The following is a 14842-nucleotide window of genomic DNA, read 5'->3' as shown; positions in this document are numbered from 1 at the left end:
TTCATGTCCTCACCTTTCACTGGCTGTCTTTCATTTAAGCGCCTGACTCTGTCATTAGCAATGCACTGCGTTTTTTGGTGCGCCATGAAAAGGGGACTTTCTGAGGGGACCGTAAATTTCTAATGCAATTTTGCATGCCTTGCAGTAACAGAAAGAAACAGGCCCTGTGGATCTTTCGTAGAAGCCTTTGAGCTATCGTGTGGTAAACACCGTGGTGTCCTAGCTTGCTGCCTGAATTTATGCTGGGGAAAAATATCATTTGTGTAAACAGATCAGAATGTTTATTGTGCTGTGTCTGGCTCTGCCTCGGTAGGATTTGGTAATCGCTGAAACCTCAGGCAGACGCCGCTTGATGAAACTTGCAGACAGCTTTAGAGCCATAAAACTGTGACGTCACGTTCATTCAGCTCAGTAATTATCGGGTGGAAGGAACAAGTGATTTGCATTGCATGCAATCAGTATATTAGTGCACAAAACAAAAATGTTGCACCGGTGCCATGCCAATCACAACATTATCCTAGCAAAGTACAGCTTCAAGTTCGGTAGCGAGCTCCTACCAAACCCAGCCTACTGACTTGGATTGGAATCTGAGTTGGATTTCTTGACCATGCTAGGAAACAGCTGAGAGTCAAGAAAACATAAAACCTGACCTTTCTATTCAAAACCAACACACATTATTCACAACCGCCAGTATTTTACCCGAAAAGAACTATATAATAACAAACCAAGTTCTAAAAGAAGATCAAGGTGTGTCTGCCCCTGGCATCAGGGCAAATAGCCTCAATGCCAAGCACTTGTTGGGTTGTGTCCCTCTGTGTCCACTACAAGAATAATGGAACACTAGGCATCTCATCAGAGCTGTGGAACACCGCGGATGTGGGAGAGACTGTTGTGTTTCAGTGCAGCCATTAAATGTGTTTAAATACATTAGCTGCATGGGGGCCGTGTTATGTAACTGCAGCCTAATGGTTCACATCCTGAGGAACTCTGCAGCGGAAGAATTTGGGCCACACACGACGAAGACTCGCCTTTGTCCTCCTCTGCATCTTCATCGGGTATACGTGAAAGATTAAGGTGGTTGTCCTCAACTTGTTTCATTATCAGTCAAGATGGGGCGTTGCAAACCAGCAGCATATCCCATGACCCCCCCATGAAAGAGCTTCTCTCTTTTCGATCGCTATGTGATTTAAGCAATAACACATTCCTGTCTGTACCAGTGGCAGATGGTAGATATGATGTTCCACAATCATTATACACAACACACAGCACTAACCAAGCGTCTTCTGTGCTGTCCTTGCTGCATAAGGTATATGACCGCTTTGACCGACTCTGAGGAAGAGGAGGTGCAGCAGAGCAAAAGGAAAGAGCACAGGGTGGAAGTGGACGAGCTCTCTGCCCTGCTGGAGAGAGCCGATGCTCTGCACAGTAAAGAGGCAGTGAAGGCCCAGGCCCTGTCTGAACTTCTGCAGAAGAAAGCAGAGGTGGGTTGGATGATGTCCATTGTATTACATAATCACTCTGTTGCAGTATAGTATACTTCCGACGTCAAGATGAGGGCTTTTTGTAATGTGCATGTGCACCTATGAATGGAAATATCACAACAATGTATTATTATGATTTGATATGTGATATTGTTACATGAGTATTTTATTCCACCCATTTTTCCCCTCCAGTTTGACAGTAAGTCTCAGTTTCTGTGGCGGCTAACCCGTGCATATGCTGATGCCCACGATGCAGCATCCAGCAAGGAGGAGAAGAAGAGCTTTGCCGAGAAAGGTATTCAAACCGGCACAATAAAATGTTGGAAAATGTGTCAAATGGTGCTTAGTTTCTGAGGTTTCATGGACATTACATTGACCATAGGGATTCTAATGATTACTTCCTTCATATACTCCCTCCCATGTAAACTTGCTGCAGCATTTACGTGCGTTTCCCAGAAATCACAGCTATTTGGATGCATTTGGACCAGCCTGGTTGTTTGCCTGTATTTGGACAATCAGGGGATAACATTTAGCCCTTAAACAACACATAAACTTCCTGTTACTTAACATCACAACATCTGTTCAAGTGTGAGGCCTTTTTCTGGCAGGACCATTGCTTTTGAACAACAGTTGAAAGTTGGTCAGTTCCTGTGCTGGACCGAGCTGTTAAAAGTTCACTTCTATAAACGGCAACGCAGTTCTCCAGATCACCACTCGGACGGCATGTTTAGGCTTCTTTTTATCCAACCCCTTTTTAATTCTTTACAATAAATAACACCAGATGGCTTTTCATTCTTCACCTCCACTCCTGAGGGGCACTGGGCCAATTTCCTGGAGGGGGTTAATGCTAGTCCCAGAATACCATGATTTATGAATGGGTATTCTTCATTGAAAGCCAACTGTAGCCCACAACTCTCCATAATCCCTCTTTGGCAACCGGCTCAAGTACGTTCTTTAAAAAGTGCAACCCTACACCGCGGTGAGAAGATGTTCAAGACTGAGATGAGAGGCTGGATGAGACTGGATTAGCCTGTTCTCCTCTAATCCTTCATCATTAATGAGTCTCTAATCAAAGCTCAACAGGTGGATTTTGCAAAGACCCCATTGTTAGAGCCGCATGGAAACAGTCAGTAAGATTATTCCGGGCTATTATAGGATGCGCTGCCAGGAAACCGCATGCTGCAGCATTACTCTGTTTTTGTTGTAGGTTGTTGTGGAAGGTATTGATTGCCTGATTGCAGATGGCATTGTCTGCATGGACTGGCAAGTTGTGGATTTTGACTGTGTCTTTGAAGAAGGGTTTCAGTTAGCGGTGTGACTTGCTCAACGTGATATTTTCAGTGATTGTTAGTCCTGCTCATTGGATTTGCATCCCATTCATCCTAACAGCTTTGAGTGATCGAACTGCCCCAGGGCCTGGTGCTGGACTGGTCAGTATGAAACCCCAAGTCTCTCCTGTGACACGAATTCCTTCTAACGTGGCGGCTTTTTCCAAATACTTTTCCAAAAACATTCCATAATAATAAGTCCACTGCCGGTGTCCGGCGGTCGTCACGTGTTGTTGTGTTTTCATTCCATTCCGTCCAGTGTCATCAGCTCTTTTTTTTTTTTGTGTTTTCATATTTGTGTTTTCATATTTAAGAAAATAAAAAACCTGTTTGATTGTAGATGCTTGTGGGGATTCACACCCTTGCCCACATCTAACTATTTAGATTGTGTCCCCTCTTAGGAATGAAGGTTGGAGAGGAAGCCATTACGCTGAACCCAGCTTGTTCCCAGAGCCACCAGTGGTGAGTGTCCTGTGCCATTATTCCATAGAACAGATTTTTTTTGAGAGAGAGAGAAAGAGAGTGAGCATCTGTTGCTGATTAACTTTCATGAATAACATGGTATTTGGTATTTATAACGTGCTATGACTTGTAGCCAATTGGCAGGCAAGATATTTGTTGATATTACAGAATGCTGACTACGCACTGAATACGAATCAGAAGCAGCTGAATCAGGGCCATTACTGGCCATTATTCCAAATAGGGCTGCAACAACGTATCAATAAAATCAATAAAAATCGATTACTGTAAGAGTTGGCAAACGAATTTCATAATCGATTCGTTGGGTCGCACAACGCGGAGACATTCAGTTATTAAAAACATTTTAGAACGCACTCGCTCTCTCTCGCGCACTGATGCCTGCAGAGTTCGGTGCATTTACATTTACAGCATTTATCAGACGCCCTTATCCAGAGCGACTTACAATCAGTAGTTACAGGGACAGTCTCCCTGGAGCAATTTACGGTTAAGTGTCTTGCTCAGGGACACAATGGTAGTAAGTGGGATTTGAACCCGGGTCTTCTGGTTCATAGGCGAGTGTGTTACCCACTAGGCTACTACCACCCGGTGCCTCATAGACAGGACAGAGCAAAAAAAACTAAGCAAGGCGCCGTCCTCACGCTGTGTTTCACCAAGCTGATGGTTAAAAGCAGAGGACACATTTCATTGTGTCGCCGTGTGCTGTGCTGTTTATCACAATGACAATCGCTTCACTTCTTACCTCTGCATTCCTGCCACATCAGAACCATCTGAGCGGCTATTTTCTGCAGCAGGCAACATGGCCTCAAAGAAAAGAGCGAGCCTGAGCCAGGAGCATGTGGACATGCTCACATTTTTGCATTGCAATGAAAAGTGTCTGAACAAAGGCAGTGAGAGAGCAAGCATGTGTGTGTGTGTGTGTGTGTGTGTGTCAGTGTGAGAGTTTGTGAGTGTCTGCGTCTGCAGTGTAGTGTAGAGAACAAGTTCTGGTTTCTGGTTTGTATTGTTCTTTTTTTAGAAATTATTTATTGTTCTGGCAGCTCAGGTGGCACTTTATTTATATGTGTGTGTTTTTTGCGTTATTCCATTTTTATTTTATTATTATTATAACAGCTCAAGGAGCAACATGCTCATGCATTTTCTAAAGATTTTAGTACTGTTTTTGAATAAAGGGTTTGAAATTAATGTTTGGATTATTTATTTTTTTAATCCGATTCTCCGGTTGAATAGATTATTAAAATAGTCATTAGAAGCAGCCTTAATTCCAAATATTCAATAAACATTTAAGACCTAAGATTAATTTCAATAGATTTAGATTATATTGTACCTTAATTACATTCAAAATACAAAATATTCTATATCAAGTAACTTTTTTTCATTGTGAGTTTATGTTTTTGATTTTAGAGGCTCTACCAGCATTTCATACATGGATTTTGTTATTTTGAAGGGAGAAATATAGGTTCATGTTTTCAGTTCAGTTCACTATAGGATGGTTTCTTCTTTCTTTCACCCTGGCTATGGATGCAACCTTGAAATGTACAGGGTGGGCCATTTATATGGATACAACTTAATAAAATGGGAATGGTTGGTGACATTGAACACATTTTATATGTGGTCAGAAACTTGTAAATAACTAATGAAAGAATAAAGTTGTGTTAAAACCAAGCACACCATTGTTTATCTTGTGAAATTACCAATAAATTTGATGTCACATGACCCTCTTCCTATTGAAAAAACAAAAGTTGGATCCAATGGCCTACTTCTAAATGGCCACTATGGTCACTACCCATCTTGAAAAGTTTGCCCCCTCACATATACTAATTTTCCATAAACAGGGCGTTAATCACCAACCATAGGGTGGTAGTAGCCTAGTGGGTAACACACTCGCCTATGAACCAGAAGATCCGGGTTCGAATCCCACTTACTACCATTGTGTCCGTGAGAAGGACACTTAACCCTAAGTTACTCCAGGAGAACTGTCCCTGTAACTACTGATTGTAAGTCACTCTGGATAAGGGCGTCTGATAAATGCTGTAAATGTAAATTCCCATTTTATTAAGGTGTATCCATATAAATGGCCCACCCTGTATGGTGGCTGGAAACACCTGCATGTGTTGACTATGTCTAATGTAATGAAAGAATTTTAATTTTTTTTAGTAGGAAACTGCTTTGCTCTTTGGCAGGCCAGTTTTTCAGCTAAAATGGCTTCATTCTGTAATGCATCATTGATGCACTATGGAATTTATACACACATACACATACTGCAATGTTGCGTCAGGATGGTTATGATGTATACTGTCCATTTTACTAGAGGCTTGTTTCATGTTGCGCTGTCGGCAGGGTGAAGCACTTCGTTTGAACTCCTCCACCCAGGCTCAGCCAGCAGGCCTCACACCTCTGTTCCCAGATTCCATTCATCCCAGATCACACCATGCTACACACAGATACACACACACCCGCGTGCATTCTTATAGGCACGCAGCACACAAAGGCACATTCACATTCTCACACGCACATGCAGCTGCTTACACATCACACACAAGCACACATGCATGTGTTCATCCAGACAATGACATGATGTCCACAACGTATGTGAACACCTGAGAATTTATGTTCGATAGAAGTTTGACCTGATCAGATGTTCTCCAAGGTCACTGATGGACAGAATGCTGACTCAGGACACTATTGTTGTTTTAATATTTAATATATGAAATATCTTTCTGTTACTGTTGACTGTTTCACTGACAGCGCTTCATTATATATTCATGTCTCTGGCTTGTGAAGACTTTCTTGTCTGTTTCAGGCTGGTGTTAACAAATCTGCGCATGCAAGAGCTGACATGTGGTCCACTTTGTCTCATGGCACAATCATTAGACTGACTTCCACCTGTTTATTTAACTGGGAATTCACCACATCTCTTGCCAAGGAGGCTTAGCAGAATGGATGTAATTTGGATGTAAGAGTGTTGAGAGAGAAAGTGCCGAGCAAAGGAGCAAAACATCCTGAAAGTGAAGTGATTGTCACACGTGATACACAGCAGCACAGCACACAGTGCACACAGTGAAATTTGTCCTCTGCATTTAACCCATCACCCTGAGTGAGCAGTGGGCAGCCATGACAGGCGCCCGGGGAGCAGTGTGTGGAAAACCCTGCACGGGTTTTACCATGGCTAATGTAATGAAATTATAATGAGATTATGTACTATTTTACTATTTCAAAATATATTATCATTTTTTTTTCTAGCCAATATGGCAATCGTTAAATTTCAGAGTTAAATGTCGTCCTGTGTGAACGGAGTAAATTTGGAAACCCACCTGCTCTCACCTTGGCATGAGGAGCACTAGCGCAGAGGCTGAATATAGCCCAGCTAAAGCCTTCCATGCCCTTCACACTCCCCTCCACTCATCACAGAACAGAAACTAGCACGTGCACCTCTGCTCATGAAGGCCGCACTGAGCCTTGGCTAATTATGTTATATTGTGCTTAACAGTAAGTTAAAAAAAAGGGTGGTGTACAGGAATTAAACGGTCCATGCTGCTCCTCCATTGTCTACCCTGCATCCACTCCCACATGCGCTTGAACAAGGTGCCCTTCAGGGCGCATTTGCACGCTCTGTTGTGTGCGTCTTTGTTAAGACTTGGTCCCCCTGCTCTGCTCGCCTCTGAATGGCTGCTCTGTACTCTGAGCCTGGAGGTGAAATGAATCTGCCTCTTCCTCTCAGCACTTGACACTTAGACCCCTTTGTTTTTGGCCACTGTGGTGGTGGGGGGGACGGACTAAAGATCCCGACCTTGCGCAATGCGTCCTCCTCCCGCCCGTACCTGTGTCACTCACGGGCTCTCGATCATCCCTCGAGCTCGCTGTGTGTATAGAGGAGCTTTACGACGGCTTATGTTTCAGCACGGCAAAAGAAGGCCTTAAAAACAACAAGAGGCAAGACCCTCCGGCAAAGAACAACTTTGCTGCCACAGTCATGCGTTTTCCCCTCTCTTCACCGAAGCCCCCTTCCAACTTTTTCAATATCCTCTGCCCTCGCTTTGTCTCAGACTCCATCTCTTCCAGGCTGGTCAACTCCAGACTAAGATCAGATTTCTTCCTTTAGTAAAGTGAGATAAACTTTATTTAATAATGAGCAACCACCCCAACCAGTTTCTCTCTGGACTATTATTCGAAGAACACTCCTTTCTTCTGGCTCTCGGTGCAGCCTGCTGAGCTGTTATGTAACATCGTGGGACATTAACACCGTATTCTTCATAAACTTCTCGAACGCTTCATGCATAATCTGCCAAAAGCACTCAGTCTTGAAAACAACCACACTATACAACATTTTATTTTGTTATTCAGCTCAAAAGCACCTCACTCGTTGACCCTTTCTGCACCTCGGGAAGGAGTAACCCTTCACTTTTCCAGGGTGGTGCAAGCATGCAGTAGGTGCAAGAGCAGGGTTGGTGTTGATTTGTTCTGAAAAAAAATTACAGGAAAATTACAGAAAATTACAGAAAAAAAGGTACAGGGCATGTTTTTTTTGTTTTTTTTTAAGGCTTTTTGGGGGCATGCCATCTGAATTGATCTGTGAATAACAGGTTGAGATGAGGGGTTGCATAATTAACCAAACTGAAGTTTGAAAAGATCTTCATTTACCCATATTGCTCCTCAGTAGGGAAACCCCAGATTCCTTCGTCTAGGAGACATTTGCCAAGCCAGTCATGTAGTTGGTCCATCAAAATGAAGTCTTCATTGGCTCCTGCCCTCCTGCTTTCACATATTTGTCTGTAGGTGCTGCCAGAACACGAGCGCTGCCGGCCAAAAGAGAGCTGGTCTAATAAAGCGATGCGTGAGAAAAGGAAGAGGGGAAAAGAAAAACTGAGATTAGCCCCCAGGACCATTGAGCAACCCGCTCACAGGCCTCACCTGTGTGTTCTGTTGACTGTTGCTAATCACTTCTGGTATGTTACTGTCTTCCTTCAATTGCACCAGAGATTTATTCATCCAGTTTTTGTACCATATTTTTCCCAGTTTTGTGGATTTTGCATGTTGAGTGGGGGGGGGATTATAACCAGTGGTTATAACCAAATGAAACTTTCTGTTTTATTTCTCAGTTTTGTTTCTAAACACGATATTACAGTAATACGCTGTCAATGTCAATTTGCTGATCTGGGATGAAGTATATAGGCGTGCTGTGATTGTTTGAGAGGACAAATACGGATGCTTTGACATGTTAGAGTACATGCACCGGAGTTCTGTGATCAGTGTAGAAGGATGCATATGATTGCTGTGATTGGTGGAAGTGCTGCACATCAGTGGCTTGATAAGTTGAGCAGATGCACATGGATGCTTTGATTGGCTGAGTGAAGTGGGTCTGAGTGAGTGTATCATACAGATGTTGTGATATGGTTGAGAGGATGCATTGGTTTACTAACCCTGGTCCTGGCACCAGCCCTGCACGGCTTGGCTCGTCCCTTATTCCATCACATCTGATTCAACTCAGAAAAATGGTGGGAAGGATTAGACAGTTCAAATCACTCCCAAACATGTGCAGGATACTTGCCCTCCAGGACCAGGGTTGGTGACCCATGCCTTCGAGGATGCGTGGTTGGTGGTGTGATGGGTTAAGGATGCATATGGATTCTTTGATCAGTTGGGAGGATGCACATTGTTGATGTGATTGTTTGTTTGCCACTCGAGTCATATTATTGTCCTTTCTGCTGTGCACACGTCTGCCACCAGAAGGGGGCATCTTGGTTTCTTACTAGATGCTTGGTTACTGCATTTCTCCATATCAACGAGCATTCTTCTTTCTTTTGTCAGTCTTAAATGTCCCGTGCAAGTTCCCCTGCTGTCACTGATTGCTTGAGTTGTTTGAGGCGTACCATTATCGTGAGTCATTTATTCAGCACCGGTGTCCCATCGTATCACCCAAGGAAGTGGCTGGGTAGTAGAGAGTGGAGGAGGGTAAAGGTGAAAATGACAGACAGAGAATAATAGAATGAGAACCTGACTGCATGAGAGTGAAACAGCAACTGAGCTCCCAGCTTCCCCAACAGGGCCCCCCGGTGGGGCCCTCCGTCCACATTGGTGACCCCTTTATCCTGGGACCCTCCTCAAAAAAATCACCAGAGGACTGCTTTGATCAACCAGCCTCCCATCCTTCAGCAAATAGACACACTCACACACAAAGAATCTGTCCTAATTAACTGGGGGATCGTAGGATAGGGTGATGTGAACCCAGAGACCAAAAGCCCTCATCTTCCTCGAAGTGGCCTAATGAGGACCTGGCTCAGATGGTGTTACCCCCCCTCCTGCCCCCTTCCCCTTGGCCCTGCCCGCCCATTCGGCTTGCTGACCCAGGGAAGAGGTGGCGTGTGTGCTACCCCTGTTGACCCTCCTGCTGTGGCAGCACCCGCTGGCCCCGACTCTGCTGGCTGATGGCCAGAGGGGTCCACTGGCCCCCAGACGCCCTGTGGCGTGACAGAGCCTGTAGAAGCTGAATCAGAAAAAAAACTCAGCAATATGACCGAGAAACGCCCAGCAGCTGCCAGACAGGAAATTTCATCCTCCACCACTCCACCACCTTAGTTTAATAATAAAATTCACATGTAACTTTTCCTTCGAGAAGATCATGTGTTGGTATGTGCTCACTGTACCTGCATTTTCTGATCGAATTAATCAGTGAGCATGATGTTTCCCCTGTTTCCTTCATGCTCTTTAGGTATGCCATAATGTGTGGACTCATGTCAGACTATGACAGCATACAGAATAAAATAAAAAATGGCTACTTGTTCAAGGTGAGTTCAGCTTTGTATTTATGTTTTTACTTTCTGGTAAAGTTTCTGTCACTGAGTGGGTAGTGTTCTGTACACAGTTAACTGCTGAAGATGGCTGTGGATCAGAATGTATTCTTTAACTCATTTAATTCAGGATATTTTAATGGAGCAAATTGGGGAAATTATAGTATACTGCTCTCATGCCATTTGGACTGTATTTGTACATATATTCATGGTCTCTGTCCAGTACGCCTTATGAAGTTAGGTTCATAGTGTTTAACTTTTATTTTGAACAATTATGTTACTGAATATGATAACTATATATAAAATGACTTATTTTGAGGCTTTGGAGGAAATAACTGGTAATAACAGTCTTCAGTTCTCTTGCATTAAAAAAAATGTAGGTGTGTGTGATTCTCATGATTTCAACAATAAGCTGTGCCTGTCCCTGCAGGATCACCTGGACAAAGCCATAGAACTGGACCCTCAAAACCCCCTGTCCTACTACCTGCTGGGCCGCTGGTGCTACGCTGTGAGTGCTGTGATCTTCCTCACATCTTCCATTCTTCACCTACTGCCTGTACATTCACAATCTCTCATATGTAATTAAGTCATTGGCCAGTGATCATTCTGCTGGTGGAGCTAACACAGAAAACAGGAGGCTGTTGGACAGCCCATTGTCTTACTTAGATGTTGTAAAGATTCACAGTCACAGAGTATTCTTCTAAATCATGATGTAGATATCATCCCATGAGCCAGAAATCAGGTCATTTAGATAAACATGGTTCTTTTTTCACAGAACAGTCTGATTTTGACAACCTCTGATGCATAATTATGGAAATGAATAGGTTTACTGGTGCTGGTAAACCATGTTGAAAATGCACTTGGTTTCCAGAAGATTCCCAGTGAACAAGGTTAGAAAAGTGTGAGTCTCGGTTCAACAGAGATATTTCTCAGTTCCCTCTGTCCGACAATGATCCACCAACGCCGCCGTGTTTGAAGCTCCTCACAGTGATGCCAAGGAAACATTACACCTGCAATTAAACTTTTTTTTTTTCTGGAGATGAATGGAGTGGAGAAAGAACATTTTATATGCTTCATGGCACCTTCTTCCAGATTGCTGATCTCATTCCTGGAAAAGCAGAAGGCTGTACCCATCCCAGTGTGTGAGGGTGGATTGGTGGGTGTGTGATTGAATATACATGAATGGGTGGTTGTGTTGAATATGTGCTGGACATTCTCCACACATGAGAGAATGTCCTGCAATGTTCTGTTTTTCCATTTTCCAACTGGTCTGACATGACCCTACAGAGTTTCAACTTCCTAGAGTAACAACCAGCTTGTCTTGCATTACGAAACATTAGTTAACTGCAGGCCGTGTTCTCCCAGCATTCCATCTCCCAGGGCTCCCCAGCTCTCCCCAGGGCTATAAGGTGTCTCCTCTGTTCTCACGGTACCCATTGACTGCACCTCTAGGGACCAAGCAGTCAATCAGTTCAAGACTGCTGATGACGTGCCTCTCATTGGCCTTTTTGCCGACTGCTGTTTGCCAACACGATGTACCAGAAGGAAGAACATCTGGTGTACAAATGATCAATCCCCTCCGACATTCCATGCTGGTAAATAAAGAGCAGCAGAGTAGTGGACACTTATCATTTCACAGCAGAGGATGTAGTTCTATCTTCAGATGTCCTCTTCCGCTGTCTGGTTGGGAACAGAAACTCCCCACTCCTGACTTTTTATTTTCTTTTCGGTTCTTTAATCCAGGACATCCCACAAAATCATTGGTTGCAACATTCCCTTCATCAGGAATATTTTAGAAGTTTCAGAACTTTGATCTAAAACCGCTCTGGACCACAACTGTTTCTCTCTATAAGTGACGGAATCTCCTGCTGTGCTTCTGTATTAGTCACGTTTCTCGTGCTCTAGCTGTGGAGGAAAGAGGATAAGTCAGTTTCAGAGAATGTCAGAGCACTTTTTTTTATTATTATTTTTTATATCTTTTCAGGTGGCTCAGTGCACTTGGATCGAGAGGAAAATCGCTGCCACACTCTTTGGAGAACCACCAAGTGCGACCGTCCATGATGCCCTGCAGCATTTCCTCAAGGTATGAGGAGTGTCCCTCCTCCACAGAAGGTAGAGAGGACCGGGCCCGCGTTGCCTGTGTGCTGAGCTCCGCATCTTGAGCGTTCATGTCATGGCCTGCGCTGCTCTATTCCCGCTCGCACGAGGCTTTGTGGCCCATGGAGACGGGCACGGAGACAGACGTGTCTTTGTATGTGGCCCGGTGAACAGAACGCCTCGTCCGCATGCAGCAAGGGCGTCCAGTGTGGGCTCTTTATCCAGATGCACCAATGCCCTGATGTTCCCCACCGCGGCCCTTCAGCTCGGTGTCTATATTGTGTGTGAAGACGCTCATGCCTCCAAGCCCCCGGGTATTTAAAAGGGAATCGTCTCCGTTGCCACATCTCACATGTTTATATAGAGGAATGAAATCGCACCTGGCCAAGAATCACATGCTCGCTGTGTGTAGCTTACCCATAAATTTTATTTAAGTGCTATGTGTTGCAACTTGTTACTCCCCACCACAAGAAGAAAAGACTGTCTATCTCTCTTACAAACAGCTCCTGCAAACTTCAGCAACACACTGCGTTTTTTTACATATAGGGACCTTTTTCACTCTGCGGGCTTCGGCTGGTGGTCTTTTCAGTCTCTGTCTAATAATTACAAATATGCATTCACCCTTCCACTTCATATAACTGACACGCTAGTTTTCTCTTCATGTTGTTCTTCAGGCTGAAGCGATTTGTCCAAAGTACTCAAAACTCAACTATGTATTTCTGGCAAAGGTATGTAGTTGTGTTCTAATGTGTTCTAATTCATAACTGTAAGAATGGTGCATGGTTGTGCAGAATTTGTACCAGAAAGGGCCTAAATGGGTCTGGAAAATAGTCCAGTGGCTGAAAATGTAGGTTTGTTTTGGGTTTTTTTTTTTTTTTCCTTCATGATATTTGACCCCTATGTTATTCTCAGTGTTATAGAGACCTTGGCCAGAGACAGCGGTCCAGAGAGATGTGTGAAGCTGCATCCTCCCTGAGCAGCACCACTAAAGAGGTTGGTTTCATTTCAGCCTGTCTTCTTCTAATTATACCATAATTGTATTTCTAAAGACCTGTATTTCTTCTTCTGTTGTCAGGATGATGAGGCTCAAAAGGAGCTGGATTCTGTTCTACAGTCACTGTAGTATGTTTTGATCTGTCTGAATTTGTAATCGTGTTCAGCCACTTGTGATCGACTGATCAATCCAAAATCCAAACCTCATCGCCAGCTGCATAATACCGATAAGAGGACTTGCCCCTCACTTGGACAGCAGTTCCTCTCCATCGGCTCACTGCTGTAAGAGGCATCTGTTCCAACTCATCCACCACCACGAGGAGAAGTCCAGTCAGTGACTGAAATTCATTATTACTTCTACTTTTACATTTTACTTTACATTAAAAAAAAAAAAAGCATTCTAAGCATTCCTTTAGTAAGACCACGTGTCTCATTTTATGTATAAACGAATTCTATTGAGCTGTAATTTATTTTTGTATAAATCTAAAAACTGTATTTTAGTGAAAAATGGTTGTTGAACAGGAAACCCAAGTTATATGTTTTGTGTTGGATTTTACTTTAATTGAATTCAACACATTTTGATTTTTAAAAATATGTTCAATTTGAATTTTAAAAGGATTTTTTTTTTTTTACTTTTTAATACTCTGTTTTATAGCTTCTTTTCTTTTACTTTTTTTTTTTTTTCTTTCTGAGAAACATGAATGTATTTGCTGGTAGCATTTTGGTGGGACAGCTGTGCATTATTATACAATTTTCATGATGGTACTATGTTCATATTTTACCATTAAACTGGATGCATATGTGCATGTTTTAATTTATGATTTAATGATATTAAATCCATCTGGCACTGCACATGGAATGAAAGACAGAAATGTGAACTGGATGGATAAAATGAAAACGTTACTCGTCCTGCTCCTGTAACCTCCACGGCTTTCTGCCACTTGGGTTCACCACTCATCCCCATACCACCCTAACAAGGCAGGCCCTTCATGAATCAGACATCAAGCGAATGAATCAGTGCCCGCAGTCAGGGTCAACGGAGTACACCCTCCCCACGAGCACCGCAGTGCAGCATTTCAGGGTTCTGCTCCCCCAGCCCTCATGGGCAGAAGAGTCTGTTTCTCCTTTTCAGATGGACCGCGTTGTGTGGTTTTCAGCATGTTGTTTCTTGAACTCTGGGTGAGACTAATTTCATAAGATTTAGTTAATTGCATTGCTGATGAAAAAGATGATTTGGAGGTCACATAAGAACATGATGTTACAAATGAGAGGCTTGTGGGGTTAATGACCTAAAATAGTTATGAGTGATGAAATATGACTACAGTAGCATGTTTCAGTACTTTAGCTCCGCTGATAATGACACAGGAGCCCTCGGCCTGTGTCATGTTCTCCGCTCGGTTGCCTGGGACTCAGGCCCTTGTACCAGAAGCCGGTCCGAGTGAAGACTGTAATTGTAGGATTGTGTGTTCCTGTAACTGGAGAGGGGAGGCTTAGTGGCGCTTTGTACTCTAGATGGATAAAGACCCCCCAGGACTGGCAATGTCCCCAGTGAAGGTGGATGCTCGCTATCCCTTTCCGTTTCATTTCAGAGCCGAGTGCTCTGTTCCGATATGGAGATTGATTATGCTTCTGTTTGACAGCACCCTCTTGGCCTCGGCAGTTAGTATTACCCCCTTCA

The 14842-nt window shown here is 43.5% G+C and overlaps 1 protein-coding gene across 5 annotated transcripts in view; it reads left to right on the top strand.

The window, feature by feature from the left end:
* rmdn2 (regulator of microtubule dynamics 2) overlaps positions 1 to 13886 on the top strand; it is a 34063-nt gene extending 20177 nt beyond the window's left edge. For 2 of the 5 annotated variants that reach the window (XM_028989932.1, XM_028989933.1), the window contains exons 3-11: positions 1307 to 1481; positions 1674 to 1776; positions 3211 to 3271; positions 9996 to 10071; positions 10505 to 10582; positions 12059 to 12157; positions 12846 to 12899; positions 13084 to 13164; positions 13247 to 13883. In XM_028989932.1, the coding sequence (XP_028845765.1) occupies positions 1307 to 1481; positions 1674 to 1776; positions 3211 to 3271; positions 9996 to 10071; positions 10505 to 10582; positions 12059 to 12157; positions 12846 to 12899; positions 13084 to 13164; positions 13247 to 13294 (775 nt within the window). In that variant the 3' untranslated portion in view covers positions 13295 to 13883. Of the gene's footprint in view, positions 1 to 1306; positions 1482 to 1673; positions 1777 to 3210; positions 3272 to 9995; positions 10072 to 10504; positions 10583 to 12058; positions 12158 to 12845; positions 12900 to 13083; positions 13165 to 13246 lie in introns of all 5 variants that reach the window. The other 3 variants (XM_028989930.1, XM_028989929.1, XM_028989931.1) reach the window with 3 other exon arrangements.
* The last annotated feature ends 956 nt before the right edge of the window (positions 13887 to 14842 follow it).

Source organism: Denticeps clupeoides, chromosome 8 (genome assembly GCF_900700375.1).
Source record: "Denticeps clupeoides chromosome 8, fDenClu1.1, whole genome shotgun sequence".
NCBI classification, from domain to species: Eukaryota; Metazoa; Chordata; class Actinopteri; order Clupeiformes; family Denticipitidae; genus Denticeps; species Denticeps clupeoides.
This window is presented reverse-complemented; position numbering and strand designations above follow the sequence as displayed.